Source organism: Pelophylax lessonae, assembly GCF_965119305.1.
Source record: "Pelophylax lessonae genome assembly, chromosome: 2".
NCBI lineage: Eukaryota > Metazoa > Chordata > Amphibia > Anura > Ranidae > Pelophylax > Pelophylax lessonae.
Window position 1 is genome coordinate 737,522,664 of NC_138769.1, and position 16,942 is coordinate 737,539,605.

General features: G+C 47.6%; 1 protein-coding gene across 3 annotated transcripts in view; it reads right to left on the reverse strand.

Annotated features, from left to right (window-relative positions):
* PDE2A (phosphodiesterase 2A) overlaps positions 1–16,942 on the reverse strand; it is a 992,945-nt gene that overhangs the window by 213,729 nt on the left and 762,274 nt on the right. For all 3 annotated transcript variants that reach the window (XM_082244574.1, XM_082244575.1, XM_082244576.1), the window contains one exon: positions 15,651–15,710. In XM_082244574.1, the coding sequence (XP_082100700.1) occupies positions 15,651–15,710 (60 nt within the window). The remainder of the gene's footprint in view (positions 1–15,650; positions 15,711–16,942) is intronic.

Below are 16,942 nucleotides of genomic sequence, written 5' to 3' on the forward strand. Positions count from 1 at the left end.
AGTCTAGGATTTTTTAGCTGAACTTATTGAACACAATAAAATAATCATTCCCACTGATCACCAACGTAAGGAAAATTCTTCGCTCTGACCACCAATGTAGGGAACATTCTTCCCACTGATCACCAATGTAAGGAACATTCTTCCCACTGACCACCAATGTAAGGAACATTCTTCCCACTGACCACCAATGTAAGGAACATTCTTCCCACTGATCACCAATGTAAGGGACATTCTTCCCACTGACCTCCAATGTGAGGAGCATTCTTCCCACTGACCACCAATGTAAGGAGCATTCTACCAACTGACCACCAATCTAAGGGACATTCTTTCCACTGACCACCAATGTAAGGAGCATTCTTCTCACTGACAACCAATGTAAGGAGTGTTCTTCCCACAGATCACCAATGTAAGGAACATTCTTTCCACCGACAACCAATGTAAGGAGCATTCTTCCCAATTTTGTTTATTAAAAGTCTTGCAATCAATAAGCATAAAATCAATATACATAAATAAATATATACATATTTACATGAAAAGGGGGGAAAAAAAATACATAGCAAATTCTGCTCTCAAATAAAGACTGCCTTTACAGCAAAAACAAAACTCACATCATGAAACACATCATTACCGGAAAAAATAATCTTAATTAGACTCACACCACCACACCAGACATCAAACCTGCGAGGTCAAGAAACAAAACCACTCCCATTATGCATGCAGCCCTTCTTCAAAAATGAAGATATTAACTAACAAAAACTAAGGGCGTGAAAGAAATAGCATAGGAAAAAAAGCTTTTCACCCAGAGATGGACAGTTCACCAAAAGCAGGTCTGATATTCCTCCACGCCCTTATCCAGACCGCTCGAGGCTCCCTGCCCTTCTCAAGACCCCGAATCTTCCCAACCTCACCAAGAATATCGTACACCACCACCTCGACAGGGAGGACTTTCTTCCGCAGGGTAATCTGGCACCGTGCATTCCACGTGAAGTAACGGACAACTATACTAACTAGAAAAAGTGTATTCAAATCAAAATCCCAGCGAGTCGGGAATGCCCCGTACACCCACTCCGCATAACTCATGCGATAGAGAAAGGGGATGCCTAGAGCCCTCCCCACCCTTTTATACACCTCTATGTTAAAGGGACACTGGAGCAAAAAGTGGTCCATAGACTCCACTTTACCAACACACTCCGCTCTAGGACAATCCCGATCATCCACAGGGCGATGCTTCAGGTTCCCTCTCACATAGAGCCTTCCATGGAAAGCGAGCCAGGCTTGATCCCTAAACTTCATAGGGATTCTTCCTAAGTTAATTAAACGCAACCCCTCCCTCATTACGGGGCCTGGGCAATCCCTTAAGGTCAGCGACACACTGAAAGCAGAGCCCAAAATCCTCTTCTCCAGAAGCTTTCTGGGGAGGGACTTGATATCCCCCACTGTCACCTGCCACTGCCTAAGTATTTTCAGACACGGGGCAACATAAGCCGGAAGCTTGCCATGTCGGACTCTCAGACTTTTCACTGGCCCGCCATCTTCCCAGCATCGCAGAAAAGGCCTAAACCAAGATTGAAAAATACCCACCCATCCCGGCGGGGTCTCTGCTAACATATTACCAAGATTATACTTTAAAAAAAGCAGAGAAAAGAAAACTATAGGGTTGACCATTCCTAGACCACCCTCCCGCCTGGACAGGTAAGTTACATTGCGTTTGATCAGGTTCAGCCTATTTCCCCATAACAGTTGGAAAAAGCAGCTGTACACCCTTGCATAGAGAGATTCCGGCAAGATACAGACAAAGCTGACATATAAAAAGATTGGGATCAGGTAAGTTTTAATCAAGTCAACCCTTTCCCTCAAGGAAAGTTTCCATTTCTTCCAGCTTGCCACCTTGGCATTGGCATTCAACAACCTGCTTTCCCAATTTCGATGACCATAGTCACCAGGACCAAATTTGATGCCCAACACTTTAATTTCCTGCTGGGGCTCTGGGAAGGCATCCGGAAGTTCGAAGCTTTCACCCTCCTCACCCATCCAGAAAACTTCACTCTTTTCATGATTGATTTTAGAGCCAGAAGCCTCAGTGTACTGCTCTATCACAGAGACCACCTCCTGCGCCTCCTCCATCCCAGAGATAATAACAGACACATCATCGGCATAGGCCACGACCTTCAAAGGCGGCACACCAGCAATGCCCAAAGGCACCCCACACAACGATCCACTCTCTAACCTTCTTATGAAGGGGTCGATTGCGAATACATATAGCAGGGGGCTCAAAGGACACCCCTGGCGCACACCAGAGCCAACCTCAAAAGGCCGTCCAACCCAACCATTAACAAGTGGGAAGCTCTCAGCCCCTTTATATAATGTTTTCAGCCAATCAATAAACCTCCCCTGCAGGCCGTATCTACCAAGTAGCAAATACAGGTACTCATGATTGACTCGATCAAAAGCCTTCGCCTGATCCAATGCCAGCAAGTACTTTCTCCATCCAGCAGCCCTGCATCGCTCCAAAGCCTCCCGGACAGCTAAAATTGCTGAAAAGGTACTTCTGCCCTGGACCGAGCAGTGCTGATGATTGGACAACAAATCGCCTGCTACTGACGACAAGCGCCAAAAAAGAATCTTCGCCAAGATCTTTCTATCAACATTGAGAAGACTGATGGGGCGCCAGTTCTCAATTATTGAGGGGTCTTTACCTTTTGACAGAAGAATCACAGCGGATTGCCTCATGGAGGGAGGGAGAGAACCCTCTTCTAAACAGCTGTTATAAACCTCCGCTAAAAAGGGAGCCAGAATGGACTTAAAACACTTGTAAAATTCAGCTGTCAACCCATCTGGCCCAGGCGACTTTTTGGTAGCCAGCTTCTCTATAGCACGAACTACCTCATCCGCTGAAATTGGTTCTGTCAAATCCATCAAAGGCAATGTATCATTTCCCAATCCTGGAGTAGAATCCAGAAAGCTTTCCATCCTGTCCCGACTAAGGTCCTTTCTTCCCAGAAGGTCTGCGTAATATGACCTGAAGATCTCCAGGATCCCTGATCTGGACTTCACCAGGGAACCCGTACTATCCCTCAGACCTATGACCATCTTAACTGCTATGCCTTGCTTACAGTTCTGGTAAGGATCAGGCGAGTGATATTTCCCGTAATCTCTCTCCAGAACCAAGGAGGCATGCCGGTCGTATTGACACTTCCTAAGAAGAAGCTTTACCTCCGAGATCTCCCCTGGATCTCCTCCATACGAGACAAGACGATCAAGCTTCCTCCGCAAATGCTGGTAGGCAATATACATACCAAGCTGCTTCTTCTTACTTATGGCCTTGAAAAGTCCAATCGCCCTTTGTTTCAAAAAGCTCCCACCACTCTGACTTACTGCTGCAAAAGTCCAGAATAGAAACCTGTGCCTGAAAAAAATCCTCAAAGGATTGTCTTACCTCTACATCTTCCAGGAGAGCCGAATTCAGTTTCCAGGTACCCCTTCCCCTGGGTGGAGTGTCCGAGGCATTCAGAGTCACAGACAGCATACAGTGGTCAGAGAACTCCACCGTCCTCAACTCAGGAGCCGAGAAAGCAGAGTTCTCCTTTAAAAAAAACCTATCTATCCTACTCTGACTATTCCCTCTCTGAAACGTGAATCCCCTGCTGCCAGGGCAGTGCTTAATGTGCACATCTACCAGGCCTGCTTGTCTAACCATATCTCTAAGAAAAACGCTATCATAACCCAGCCTGTCTATGGAGACCCTCCTGTCTTCAGGCCTAATTATGGTGTTAAAGTCACCTCCAAAGACAACCTGCTGGGATGTAAAAAGGAAGGGCTTGATCTTTGTGAAGAGGCATTTCCTGTCCCATTTTGACTGGGGTCCATAGATATTGATCAGGCGCAGGTCCTGCCCCCTAACAGAGACGTCTAAGACCATGCATCTCCCCATTTCTACCTCAATTATCCGCCGGCACGTTACCATATCGGTTTTAAAAAGAACCGCAACTCCGCTGCAAGGCTCAGCCGCAAGAGACCAAAAGGAGGGACCGCATCTCCACTCCCTTTTTGCTAGATGGACATCGGCCAAAGTATTGAGCCAGGTCTCTTGCAAAAATAAAATCTCAGCATCAAACTCACTGAGCAAAAATAAGGCAATATCACGAGCTCTTGCAGATTTCACGCTGGCGACATTAATGGTCGCCACCTTTATCAGAGCGGGCACTGCCATCAGGATGATTGGGGTAGTCGTTTCTTAACCTCCACCACACTCTCATCACCCGAAACAGCTCTCTTTACACTATGTGACTCCCCCTCATCCATAGATGATAAAGAAGTAGATAAATCAGATACTAACTCCTCCCCTGATAAAACCGAAAATGTGTTGCCAAGAGGAACCCCTCCTGGCTCTAACTGTAAGGAAGAAATGACCGCTTTACTGGTCTTCCTCTTCTTCTTTTTCTTCCTCTTTGTCCTCTCCCACCCCTCGTCATCCGAATCCTCCACAACAGAGGGTGAGACATGGGACATGGACACCCCTCCCTCAACCCCATCGACCCCACCACCATCCAGCACCCCTGCACCCTCTTGGCCGCGTTTGCGGTGTCGAGAGACAGGGACTGGAGGTGGAGTAGGCCGAGGGGGAAGATCCACTATACCCGCCCCCCCAGCAGCTTCCGCTAGTCTGGAGGATCTACGCACAGTAGATGTAGGAACAACAGGAGGGACAGACTCAGGGACCACATCACTAGGGGAAACAGAATCTGACACAACAGACACAGGAGGGACAGACTCAGGGACCACATCACTAGGGGAAACAGAATCTGACACAACAAACACAGGAGGGGCAACAACAATTTCCTCTCTAACTTCAGCTGCTTCATCTTCTTTATCAAGCCTCTGCAGCTCAGTCTCCAATCCTGGCAAGTTATGCAGTGCCTCTGGGCACTGGCTATATGGATGACCCAGCTGCTGGCACAAATTGCACCGAATCTGGGTGCATTCTCTGGCCAAATGGCCTAAATCCTGGCACAGTGAGCACTTCTTGTGGGTGCAGGACGATGCAAAGTGGCCTTTATCACCACATTTATTACACACCTTAGGCTGACCTTGGTAGAAAATGGTCAGCCTATCCCTACCCAGAAAGGCTGAGCAGGGAAGGTGCTGAACTACATCGCCCAGCACCCCCAATTTTAGTGACACTGTCCAGGCCCCTGTCCATATCCCATGCTCATCAAGGACCTTCCGCAGTGGAGTGAGGACCTCGCCATATCGGCGTAGCCATACTAATAAATCAGCCTCTGGTATGGATTCGTTACGCACCAGAATGGTCACCGACTTTATCAAAGGCTGCCTTGAAATTACCTTTGGCACCAAACCTCTCCACTGCTGAAGGCCCTTGCACCTCCTAAATCTCTCCCAGAAGAGATCCAAACTTTCAGGTTTTACAAACGATAAATCAAATTCATAACTCCCCACCGGGCAAATTAAAGCAAAAATATCACAGGCTTTAAACCCCATTTCCAAAATCAACTCAGCCACCCTCCCCCTTACTATTGGGGTTCCTTCCCCCTCCCACCTCAACTGTACCACATTCCTCCTCCTATACCCACTAACCTGCCCCCCAAAAAACCTCTCTGAATTGTGATTAACAGAATCCCCACCACCCACCCTGGTGCGACTCCCCAAAGCTGAAGCATAGCTTCCAACATTCCTCCCAGCAGAAAATCCATCAGTTTTTTTTAAATTATCTGACACACACTTAGCAGATAACGATTGCACAGATTCGGGATTGATCTGTGCAATCAAATCTTTCCTCTGCTGAGCAGGGGGAGAAATAACATTTTCATTTTTCCCAGCATTACTAACCCCTTCACCACCACCCACCACATTCATTGCTTTAACATTAATGTCATTTTTTATACTTGCTGGGATATTTATTATTCCTGTTGTCTTCACAGCAGAATCCATAGCTGCTGCTGCACTGGTAAGAGTTTCAGCGATCATCTTCTCTTCCACTGGGACAGAGTTTTCAGTTGTAGAAATAGAATCCTGTTTTAACACAGCAGCAGGTAAAGCATTGCAGGATATTTCCATTGCTACTTCCATTCCACTTGCAACACCATGTTGATCCCCTCCCCCACCAGCAATCAGCTGGTCAATCAACCCTGGAACACTGGGAAACTCAGCTGAAGCAAACTCTTTGGAGTTTGCAGCCATTTTGCTTGTAGAGGGACTACTGGTCTCAGCAGGAGCAGAAAAATCTATGCCTGGGGTGTTAGATGCAGGTCCATCCACCTTTCTTTCACAATCTGGTGATTCTGTCAGGGATTTACCCTGCATGTCTGCACCGGATTTCTCCTCAGCAATAACTGCAATATGCAGTTCCTTCTCACCTGGGACACCATCCACTACAGCAGGTGGGGCAGACATGCTGGAAGGCAGCATGGTATACTGGGATTTCTCCACCAGTACTGGCTTTGCTGGCCTGTATCTCCTCTGCCCATCTTCAGGGATTTCTGATGGATCATCAGAAAAGACAAACTTGTCTGCTTTCAGGGGTGACTCCATCTGCTGGATGAATGTCAGGGATCCATGTCCACTCTCAACCCCCTGGCTGGTTGCCGCTGGTGATTCCCAGTTCTGGCATGGGGGGAGAGGTGCAGAGGCAGATGGAGCCTGGTCATCCATTAACTGAGCCTGCTGATCCACAGAACTTGCTGATGCTTGGCTGGTAAAACGCCTCTCATTGTCAAACTTTTCTTTAAATGCTCCACTTCTATCTTTCAGCCTTTCCAATAATAAAGATTGTTCCTTTACCTTTTCTTCCAATTCCTGTAACTCAGGCTTCATGGCTGTGCGATTTTTACTCCAGGCCTGGAAATACTTGGTTTTGAAGGATTTGTGTTCAGCCTTCAAAACTTTAAGTTTTTCTTCCGCTCTCCCAATCGCCCTAAAACGATTGATAACCTTCTGGCTGAAGACATCCGCATTCTCACCAGGGCCTGGACCCACAGACAGGTCCTCCACCTCCTCCTCACTAGGCCCTGTGTCATCAGGGGGATCCCTCCCAGGGCCTCCCCCAGGATCAGGCATTGTTCCTGGGCCAAGCTAGCAAGCAAGGCCCAGGCTTGAAAAAAGGCTGGATCTCACAGAGAGCTCCTTGGGTGTGTCCTCCTCCTTCTTCCCACTGACCTCCAATGTAAGGGACATTCTTCCCACTGACCACCAATGTAAGGAGCATTCTTCCCACTGATCACCAATGTAAGGAACATTCTTCTCACTGATCACCAATGTAAGGGACATTCTTCCCACTGATCACCAATGTAAGGAGCATTCTTCTCACTGACAACCAATGTAATGAACATTCTTCTCACTGATCACCAATGTAAGGAACATTCTTATCACTGATCACCAATGTAAGGGACATTCTTCCCACTGACCACCAATGTAAGGAGCATTCTTCTCACTGACCACCAATGTAATGAACAATCTTCTCACTGATCACCAATGTAAGGAACATTCTTCCCACTGACCACCAATGTAAGGAGCATTCTTCTCACTGATCACCAATGTAAGGAACATTCTTCCCAATTTTGTTTATTAAAAGTCTTGCAATCAATAAGCATAAAATCAATATACATAAATAAATATATACATATTTACATGAAAAGGGGAAAAAAATACATAGCAAATTCTGCTCTCAAATAAAGACTGCCTTTACAGCAAAAACAAAACTCACATCATGAAACACATCATTACCGGAAAAAATTATCTTAATAAGACTCACACCACCACACCAGACATCAAACCTGCGAGGTCAAGAAACAAAACCACCCCCATTATGCATGCAGCCCTTCTTCAAAAACGAAGATATTAACCAACAAAAGCTAAGGGCGTGAAAGAAATAGCATAGGAAAAAAGGTTTTTACCCAGAGATGGACAGTTCACCAAAAGCAGGTCTGATATTCCTCCACGCCCTTATCCAGACCGCTCGAGGCTCCCTGCCCTTCTCAAGACCCCGAATCTTCCCAACCTCACCAAGAATATCGTACACCACCACCTCGACAGGGAGGACTTTCTTCCGCAGGGTAATCTGGCACCGTGCATTCCACGTGAAGTAACGGACAACTATACTAACTAGAAAAAGTGTATCCAAATCAAAATCCCAGCGAGTCGGGAATGCCCCGTACACCCACTCTGCATAACTCATGCAATAGAGAAAGGGGATGCCTAGAGCCCTCCCCACCCTTTTATACACCTCTATGTTAAAGGGACACCGGAGCAAAAAGTGGTCCATAGACTCCACTTTACCAACACACTCCGCTCTAGGACAATCCCGATCATCCACAGGGCGATGCTTCAGGTTCCCTCTCACATAGAGCCTTCCATGGAAAGCGAGCCAGGCTTGATCCCTAAACTTCAAAGGGATTCTTCCTAAGTTAATTAAACGCAACCCCTCCCTCATTACGGGGCCTGGGCAATCCCTTAAGGTCAGCGACACACTGAAAGCAGAGCCCAAAATCCTCTTCTCCAGAAGCTTTCTGGGGAGGGACTTGATATCCCCCACTGTCACCTGCCACTGCCTAAGTATTTTCAGACACGGGGCAACATAAGCCGGAAGCTTGCCATGTCGGACTCTCAGACTTTTCACTGGCCCGCCATCTTCCCAGCATCGCAGAAAAGGCCTAAACCAAGATTGAAAAATACCCACCCATCCCGGCGGGGTCTCTGCTAACATATTACCAAGATTATACTTTAAAAAAAGCAGAGAAAAGAAAACTATAGGGTTGACCATTCCTAGACCACCCTCCCGCCTGGACAGGTAAGTTACATTGCGTTTGATCAGGTTCAGCCTATTTCCCCATAACAGTTGGAAAAAGCAGCTGTACACCCTTGCATAGAGAGATTCCGGCAAGATACAGACAAAGCTGACATATAAAAAGATTGGGATCAGGTAAGTTTTAATCAAGTCAACCCTTTCCCTCAAGGAAAGTTTCCATTTCTTCCAGCTTGCCACCTTGGCATTGGCATTCAACAACCTGCTTTCCCAATTTCGATGACCATAGTCACCAGGACCAAATTTGATGCCCAACACTTTAATTTCCTGCTGGGGCTCTGGGAAGGCATCCGGAAGTTCGAAGCTTTCACCCTCCTCACCCATCCAGAAAACTTCACTCTTTTCATGATTGATTTTAGAGCCAGAAGCCTCAGTGTACTGCTCTATCACAGAGACCACCTCCTGCGCCTCCTCCATCCCAGAGATAATAGCAGACACATCATCGGCATAGGCCACGACCTTCAAAGGCGGCACACCAGCAATGCCCAAAGGCACCCCACACAACGATCCACTCTCTAACCTTCTTATGAAGGGGTCGATTGCGAATACATATAGCAGGGGGCTCAAAGGACACCCCTGGCGCACACCAGAGCCAACCTCAAAAGGCCGTCCAACCCAACCATTAACAAGTGGGAAGCTCTCAGCCCCTTTATATAATGTTTTCAGCCAATCAATAAACCTCCCCTGCAGGCCGTATCTACCAAGTAGCAAATACAGGTACTCATGATTGACTCGATCAAAAGCCTTCGCCTGATCCAATGCCAGCAAGTACTTTCTCCATCCAGCAGCCCTGCATCGCTCCAAAGCCTCCTGGACAGCTAAAATTGCTGAAAAGGTACTTCTGCCCTGGACCGAGCAGTGCTGATGATTGGACAACAAATCGCCTGCTACTGACGACAAGTGCCAAAAAAGAATCTTCGCCAAGATCTTTCTATCAACATTGAGAAGACTGATGGGGCGCCAGTTCTCAATTATTGAGGGGTCTTTACCTTTTGACAGAAGAATCACAGCGGATTGCCTCATGGAGGGAGGGAGAGAACCCTCTTCTAAACAGCTGTTATAAACCTCCGCTAAAAAGGGAGCCAGAATGGACTTAAAACACTTGTCAAATTCAGCTGTCAACCCATCTGGCCCAGGCGACTTTTTGGTAGCCAGCTTCTCTATAGCACGAACTACCTCATCCGCTGAAATTGGTTCTGTCAAATCCATCAAAGGCAATGTACCATTTCCCAATCCTGGAGTAGAATCCAGAAAGCTTTCCATCCTGTCCCGACTAAGGTCCTTTCTTCCCAGAAGGTCTGCGTAATATGACCTGAAGATCTCCAGGATCCCTGATCTGGACTTAACCAGGGAACCCGTACTATCCCTCAGACCTATGACCGTCTTAACTGCTATGCCTTGCTTACAGTTCTGGTAAGGATCAGGCGAGTGATATTTCCCATAATCTCTCTCCAGAACCAAGGAGGCATGCCGGTCGTATTGACACTTCCTAAGAAGAAGCTTTACCTCCGAGATCTCCCCTGGATCTCCTCCATACGAGACAAGACGATCAAGCTTCCTCCGCAAATGCTGGTAGGCAATATACATACCAAGCTGCATCTTCTTACTTATGGCCTTGAAAAGTCCAATCGCCCTTTGTTTCACAAGCTCCCACCACTCTGACTTACTGCTGCAAAAGTCCAGAATAGAAACCTGTGCCTGAAAAAAATCCTCAAAGGATTGTCTTACCTCTACATCTTCCAGGAGAGCCGAATTCAGTTTCCAGGTACCCCTTCCCCTGGGTGGAGTGTCCGAGGCATTCAGAGTCACAGACAGCATACAGTGGTCAGAGAACTCCACCGCCCTCAACTCAGGAGCTGAGAAAGCAGAGTTCTCCTTTAAAAAAAACCTATCTATCCTACTCTGACTATTCCCTCTCTGAAACGTGAATCCCGTGCTGCCAGGGCAGTGCTTAATGTGCACACCTACCAGGCCTGCTTGTCTAACCATATCTCTAAGAAAAACGCTATCATAACCCAGCCTGTCTATGGAGACCCTCCTGTCTTCAGGCCTAATTATGGTGTTAAAGTCACCTCCAAAGACAACCTGCTGGGATGTAAAAAGGAAGGGCTTGATCTTTGTGAAGAGGCATTTCCTGTCCCATTTTGACTGCGGTCCATAGATATTGATGAGGCACAGGTCCTGCCCCCTAACAGAGACGTTTAAGACCATGCATCTCCCCATTTCTACCTCAATTACCCGCCGACATGTTACCATATCGGTTTTAAAAAGAACCGCTACTCCGCTGCAAGGCTCAGCCGCAAGAGACCAAAAGGAGGGACCGCATCTCCACTCCCTTTTTGCTAGATGGACATCGGCCAAAGTATTGAGCCAGGTCTCTTGCAAAAATAAAATCTCAGCATCAAACTCACTGAGCAAAAATAAGGCAATATCACGAGCTCTTGCAGATTTCATGCTGGCGACATTAATGGTCGCCACCTTTATCAGAGCGGGCACTGCCATCAGGATGATTGGGGTAGTCGTTTCTTAACCTCCACCACACTCTCATCACCCAAAACAGCTCTCTTTACACTATGTGACTCCCCCTCATCCATAGATGATAAAGAAGTAGATAAATCGGATACTAACTCCTCCCCTGATAAAACCGAAAATGTGTTGCCAAGAGGAACCTCTCCTGGCTCTAACTGTAAGGAAGAAATGACCGCTTTACTGGTCTTCCTCTTCTTCTTTTTCTTCCTCCTTGTCCTCTCCCACCCCTCATCATCCGAATCCTCCACAACAGAGGGTGAGACATGGCACATGGACACCCCTCCCTCAACCCCATCGACCCCACCACCATCCAGCACCCCTGCACCCTCTTGGCCGCGTTTGCGGTGTCGAGAGACAGGGACTGGAGGTGGAGTAGGCCGAGGGGGAAGATCCACTATACCCGCCCCCCCAGCAGCTTCCGCTAGTCTGAAGGATCTACGCACAGTAGATGTAGGAACAACAGGAGGGACAGACTCAGGGACCACATCACTAGGGGAAACAGAATCTGACACAACAGACACAGGAGGGGCAACAGTTTCCTCTCTAACTTCAGCTGCTTCATCTTCTTTATCAAGCCTCTGCAGCTCAGTCTCCAATCCTGGCAAGTTATGCAGTGCCTCTGGGCACTGGCTATATGGATGACCCAGCTGCTGGCACAAATTGCACCGAATCTGGGTGCATTCTCTGGCCAAATGGCCTAAATCCTGGCACAGTGAGCACTTCTTGTGGGTGCAGGACGATGCAAAGTGGCCTTTATCACCACATTTATTACACACCTTAGGCTGACCTTGGTAGAAAATGGTCAGCCTATCCCTACCCAGAAAGGCTGAGCAGGGAAGGTGCTGAACTACATCGCCCAGCACCCCCAATTTTAGTGACACTGTCCAGGCCCCTGTCCATATCCCATGCTCATCAAGGACCTTCCGCAGTGGAGTGAGGACCTCGCCATATCGGCGTAGCCATACTAATAAATCAGCCTCTGGTATGGATTCGTTACGCACCAAGATGGTCACCGACTTTATCAGAGGCTGTCTTGAGATCATCTTTGGCACCAAACCACTCCACTGCTGAAGGCCCTTGCACCTCCTAAATCTCTCCCAAAAGAGATCCAAACTCTCAGGTTTCACAAACGATAAATCAAATTCATAACTTCCCACCGGGCAAATCAAAGCAAAAATGTCACAGGCTTTAAACCCCATTTCCAAGACCAACTCGGCCACTCTCCCCATTACTGGCGGCGTTCCATCGCCCTCCCACTGCAACTGAACCACATTCCTCCTCCTATACCCACTAACCAACCTCCCAACAAACCTCCTTGAATTGCGATTATTAACCGAAACCCCACCACCCACCCTGGTGTGACTCCCCAAAACTGAAGCATAGCTTCCAACACTCCTCCCAGCAGAAAATCCATCAGTTTGTTTTGAAACATCCGACACAGACATAACAGATAACGATTGTACAGATCCGGGATTGATCTGTACAATCGATAAATCTTTCCTCTGCTGAGCAGGGGGAGAAATGTCGTTTCTATTTTTCCCAGCAATATTATCCCCTTCACCACCACCCACCACATTCATTGCTTTATGATTATTGTCATTTTTAATACTTGCTGGGATATTTGTTGTCTTCACAGCAGAATCCATAGTTGGTGCTGCACTGGTAAGAGTTTCAGCTGTCATCTTCTCTTCCACTAGGACAGGGTTTTCAGCTGTGGAAATAGCATTCTGTTCTAGCACAGCTGCAGGTAAAACACTGCAGGTAACTTCCATGGCTGCTTCCATTCCAAATACAGCAGCATGCTGATCCCCTCCCCCACCAGCAATCAGCTGGTCAATCAGCCCCGAAACACTGGGAAGCTCTGGTGAAAGTGAAACAGACTCCTTGGAGCTGGCAGCCATTTTGCTTTCAGAGGGACTACTGGTCTCAGCCAGACCAGCAAAATCCATGTCTGGGGTGTTAGATGCAGGTCCATCCACATTCACCTGATGGTCCGGGGATTTCACGGTCAGGGATTTTCCCTGCATGTCTGTACTGGTTGTGTTCACAGCAGAATCTCCAATAGGTAGCTGTAGGCAAAGCTCCTTCTCACCTGGGACACCATCCACTACAGCAGGTGGGGCAGACATGTTGGATGGCAGCATGGTATACTGGGATTTCTCCACCAGTACTGGCTTTGCTGGTTTGTATCTCCTCTGCCCATCCACAAGGATTTCTGATGGATCATCAGTGAATGCAAACTTATCTGCTCTCAGGGGTGACTCCATCTCCTGGATAAATGTCAGGGATCCATGCCCACTCTCAACCCCCTGGCTGGTTGCCGCTGGCGATTCCCAGTTCTGGCATGGGGGGAGAGGTGCAGAGGCAGATGGAGCCTGGTCATCCATTAACTGAGGCTGCTGATCCACAGAACTTGCTCATGCTTGGCTGGCAAATCTCCTCTCATTATCAAATTTTTCTTTAAACACTCCGCTTCTATCTTTCAACTTTTCCAACAATAAAGATTGTTTCTTTACCTTATCTTCCAGATCCTGTAACTCAGGCTTCATGGCTGTACGATTTTTACTCCAGGCCTGGCAGTATTTGGCTCTGAAGGATTTATGTTCAGCCTTCAAAACTTTAAGCTTTTCTTCAGCTCTTCCAATCGCCCTAAAACGATTGATAACCTTCTGGCTGAAGACATCCGCATTCTCATCGGGGCCTGGACCCACAGACAGGTCCTCCACCTCCTCCTCACTAGGCCCCGTGTCATCAGGGGGGTCCCTCCCAGGGCCTCCCCCAGGATCAGGCATTGTTCCTGGGCCAAGCTAGCAAGCAAGGCCCAGGCTTGAAAAGAGCTGGTTCTCAGAGAGCTCCTTGGGTGTGTCCTCCTCCTTCTTCCCACTGACCACCAATGTAAGGAACATTCTTCCCACTGACCACCAATGTAAGGGACATTCTTCCCACTGATCACCAATGTAAGGAACATTCTTCCCACTGACCTCCAATGTAAGGAACATTCTTCCCACTGACCACCAATGTAAGGAACATTCTTCCCACTGACCACCAATGTAAGGAGCATTCTTCCCACTGATCCCCAATGTAAGGAACATTCTTCCCACTGGCCTCCAATGTAAGGAGCATTCTTCCCACTGACCTCCAATGTAAAGAGAATTCTTCCCACTGGCCACCAATGTAAGGAGCATTCTTCTCACTGACCACCAATGTAAGGAACATTCTTCCCACTGGCCACCAATGTAAGGAGCATTCTTCCCACTAATCACCAATGTAAGGAGCATTCTTCCCACTGATCACTAGGGATGATCGAACGGTTTGGGTCGACCATCGGTTCGACCCGAACATTGACTGTTCGAAATTCGGCAACCAGAACCAACCAAAATGCAATGGGACAGGAGCTGGGCTTTAAAAGCCAGTGATTGGACCAGAAACATCAGTAAAAGCCAATTGAGGGGGCAGGAGGATGCTAGGAATGTGATTGGAGTGACTAGGGGGTCCAGAGGCCTATCAGTAGTGAATACGCCCCCCAGTATATAACATAGCCCCGCCAAATCGCTAGCACTGTAATACAGGGGCTGTGGAAGAGAGTTGAAGCATTTCTGTTACTCCTGCTGCAAAAGTGTCATTTAGCAATTATTAGTGTGAGGAAAGGGATATGCAGTGTAGTTAGGGTACTATATACCACTATGGTTAGATTCAATAATCTAGTTTCTGTAGGGAAAGTGTTAAGTGTCAGGGTGACTGTAATGTAGTTTAGGGTGAACTGACTCTGACTACTATGCCAGGGTGACAGAACTCATCTATGTCAGGGTGACCGCCAGAAGAAAAAGATCGTTTGTCTTAGAATTGCAGTAGAGCAGGGTAGTGGCTCCGCTCCTTTCACACCTGGGCGTTTTTGTTTCAGGCGTTTATTGGGCTTTTTTGTGGACGTCTTTGGAGGCAGGCATGACATCTGAACTTCTGTATAGGGGTATATATACACACACACATATATGTATATATACACATACACACATATAGGTGTGAAAGGAGCGAAATCCTATCCATGCGCTAATTAAATAATTTAGTAGCATGAGCCCCTTAGAAACCTGAAAGTTATTCCAAAGGGTTTTCTATGTTATCAAGGTTGAGAAAGGCTGTGAAATTAGATTGTAAGCCCATGTGTTTAAGGTCTTCCTTTATCAAATCATGAACTGGTTTCATGTCTATCTGTGATCTATCAGATCTGATAGAAGTGGACACATTGACGTAGTCCTGATCCAGTTGGTACACATTAGCCCCCCTGTATCACCACCCTTTGACTTACATGTTTCTCCAGCGTGTGAAGATTGTGCTCATCAGAATCACTCAGCGTGCTGCAATGCATCTGAAAGACAAACACAAATTCAGATGAACACACGGCATACAATGTACATCTGCAGTCCCATCAAATCCTCATTATCAGAATCCTAGGGTAGGCTATGGTGGTAGTGCAGTGTTAGGATCAGCCCCCCCCCCCCAAAAAAAAAAAAAAAAAAATAGTACTTTGGTTATAGGCACTGACTCCTTGTGTCTTCAATACCTCAACAGTAAGATCTCCCCTTCATAATTTCTGACTCTGTTCCTGCATAACTAGGAGATCTATGTCTTGTTCCACCATTTTGTACATTCTACACAACAACAAATAAATACAATTCCATCGAGATTGGTGGGGACCCCTCATAATGGGCACAGCAGGTGTACAGACCCGGGAACTCAGCACAGGGATGGTGGGAACCCCTCATAATGGGCACAGCAGGTGTACAGACCCGGGAACTCAGCACAGGGATGGTGTGAACCCCTCATAATGGGCACAGCAGGTGTACTGACCCAGGAACTCAGCACAGGGATGGTGGGAATACCTCATAATGGTCACAGCAGGTGTACAGACCCGGGAACTCAGCACAGGGATGGTGTGAACCCCTATTAAGGGGCACAGAAGGTGTACAGACCCAGGAACTCAGCACAGGGATGGTGTGAACCCCTCATAATAGGCACAGCAGGTGTACAGAACCAGGAACTCGGCACAGGGATGGTGGGAACCCCTCATAATGGGCACAGCAGGTGTACAGACCCAGGAACTCAGCACAGGGATGGTGTGAACCCCTAATAATGGGCACAGAAGGTGTACAGACCCGGGAACTCAGCACAGGTATGGTGGGAAACCCTCATTATGAGCACAGCAGGTGTACAGACCCAGTAACATAGCACAGGTATGGTGGGAAACCCTCATTATGGGCACATCAGGTGTACAGACCCAGTAACATAGCACAGGGATGGTGGGAACCCCTCATAATGGGCACAGCAGGTGTACAGACCCAGGAACTCAGCACAGGGATGTGGGAACCCCTCATAATGGGCACAACAGGTGTACAGACCCGGGAACTCAGCACGGGGATGGTAGAGAACCCCTCATAATGGGCACTGCAGATGCAGAGATCTCACCAATAGAGTCCCAAAGAGATGCAGACCCCTAAACAAACACTGATACACTGGCACCAAAAAGGTTGTACAGTTATTGAGCATAGGTGCAACTTCCCTCTTCCTCTCCCTGTTATTTTCACTCCTAACCATAGTTAG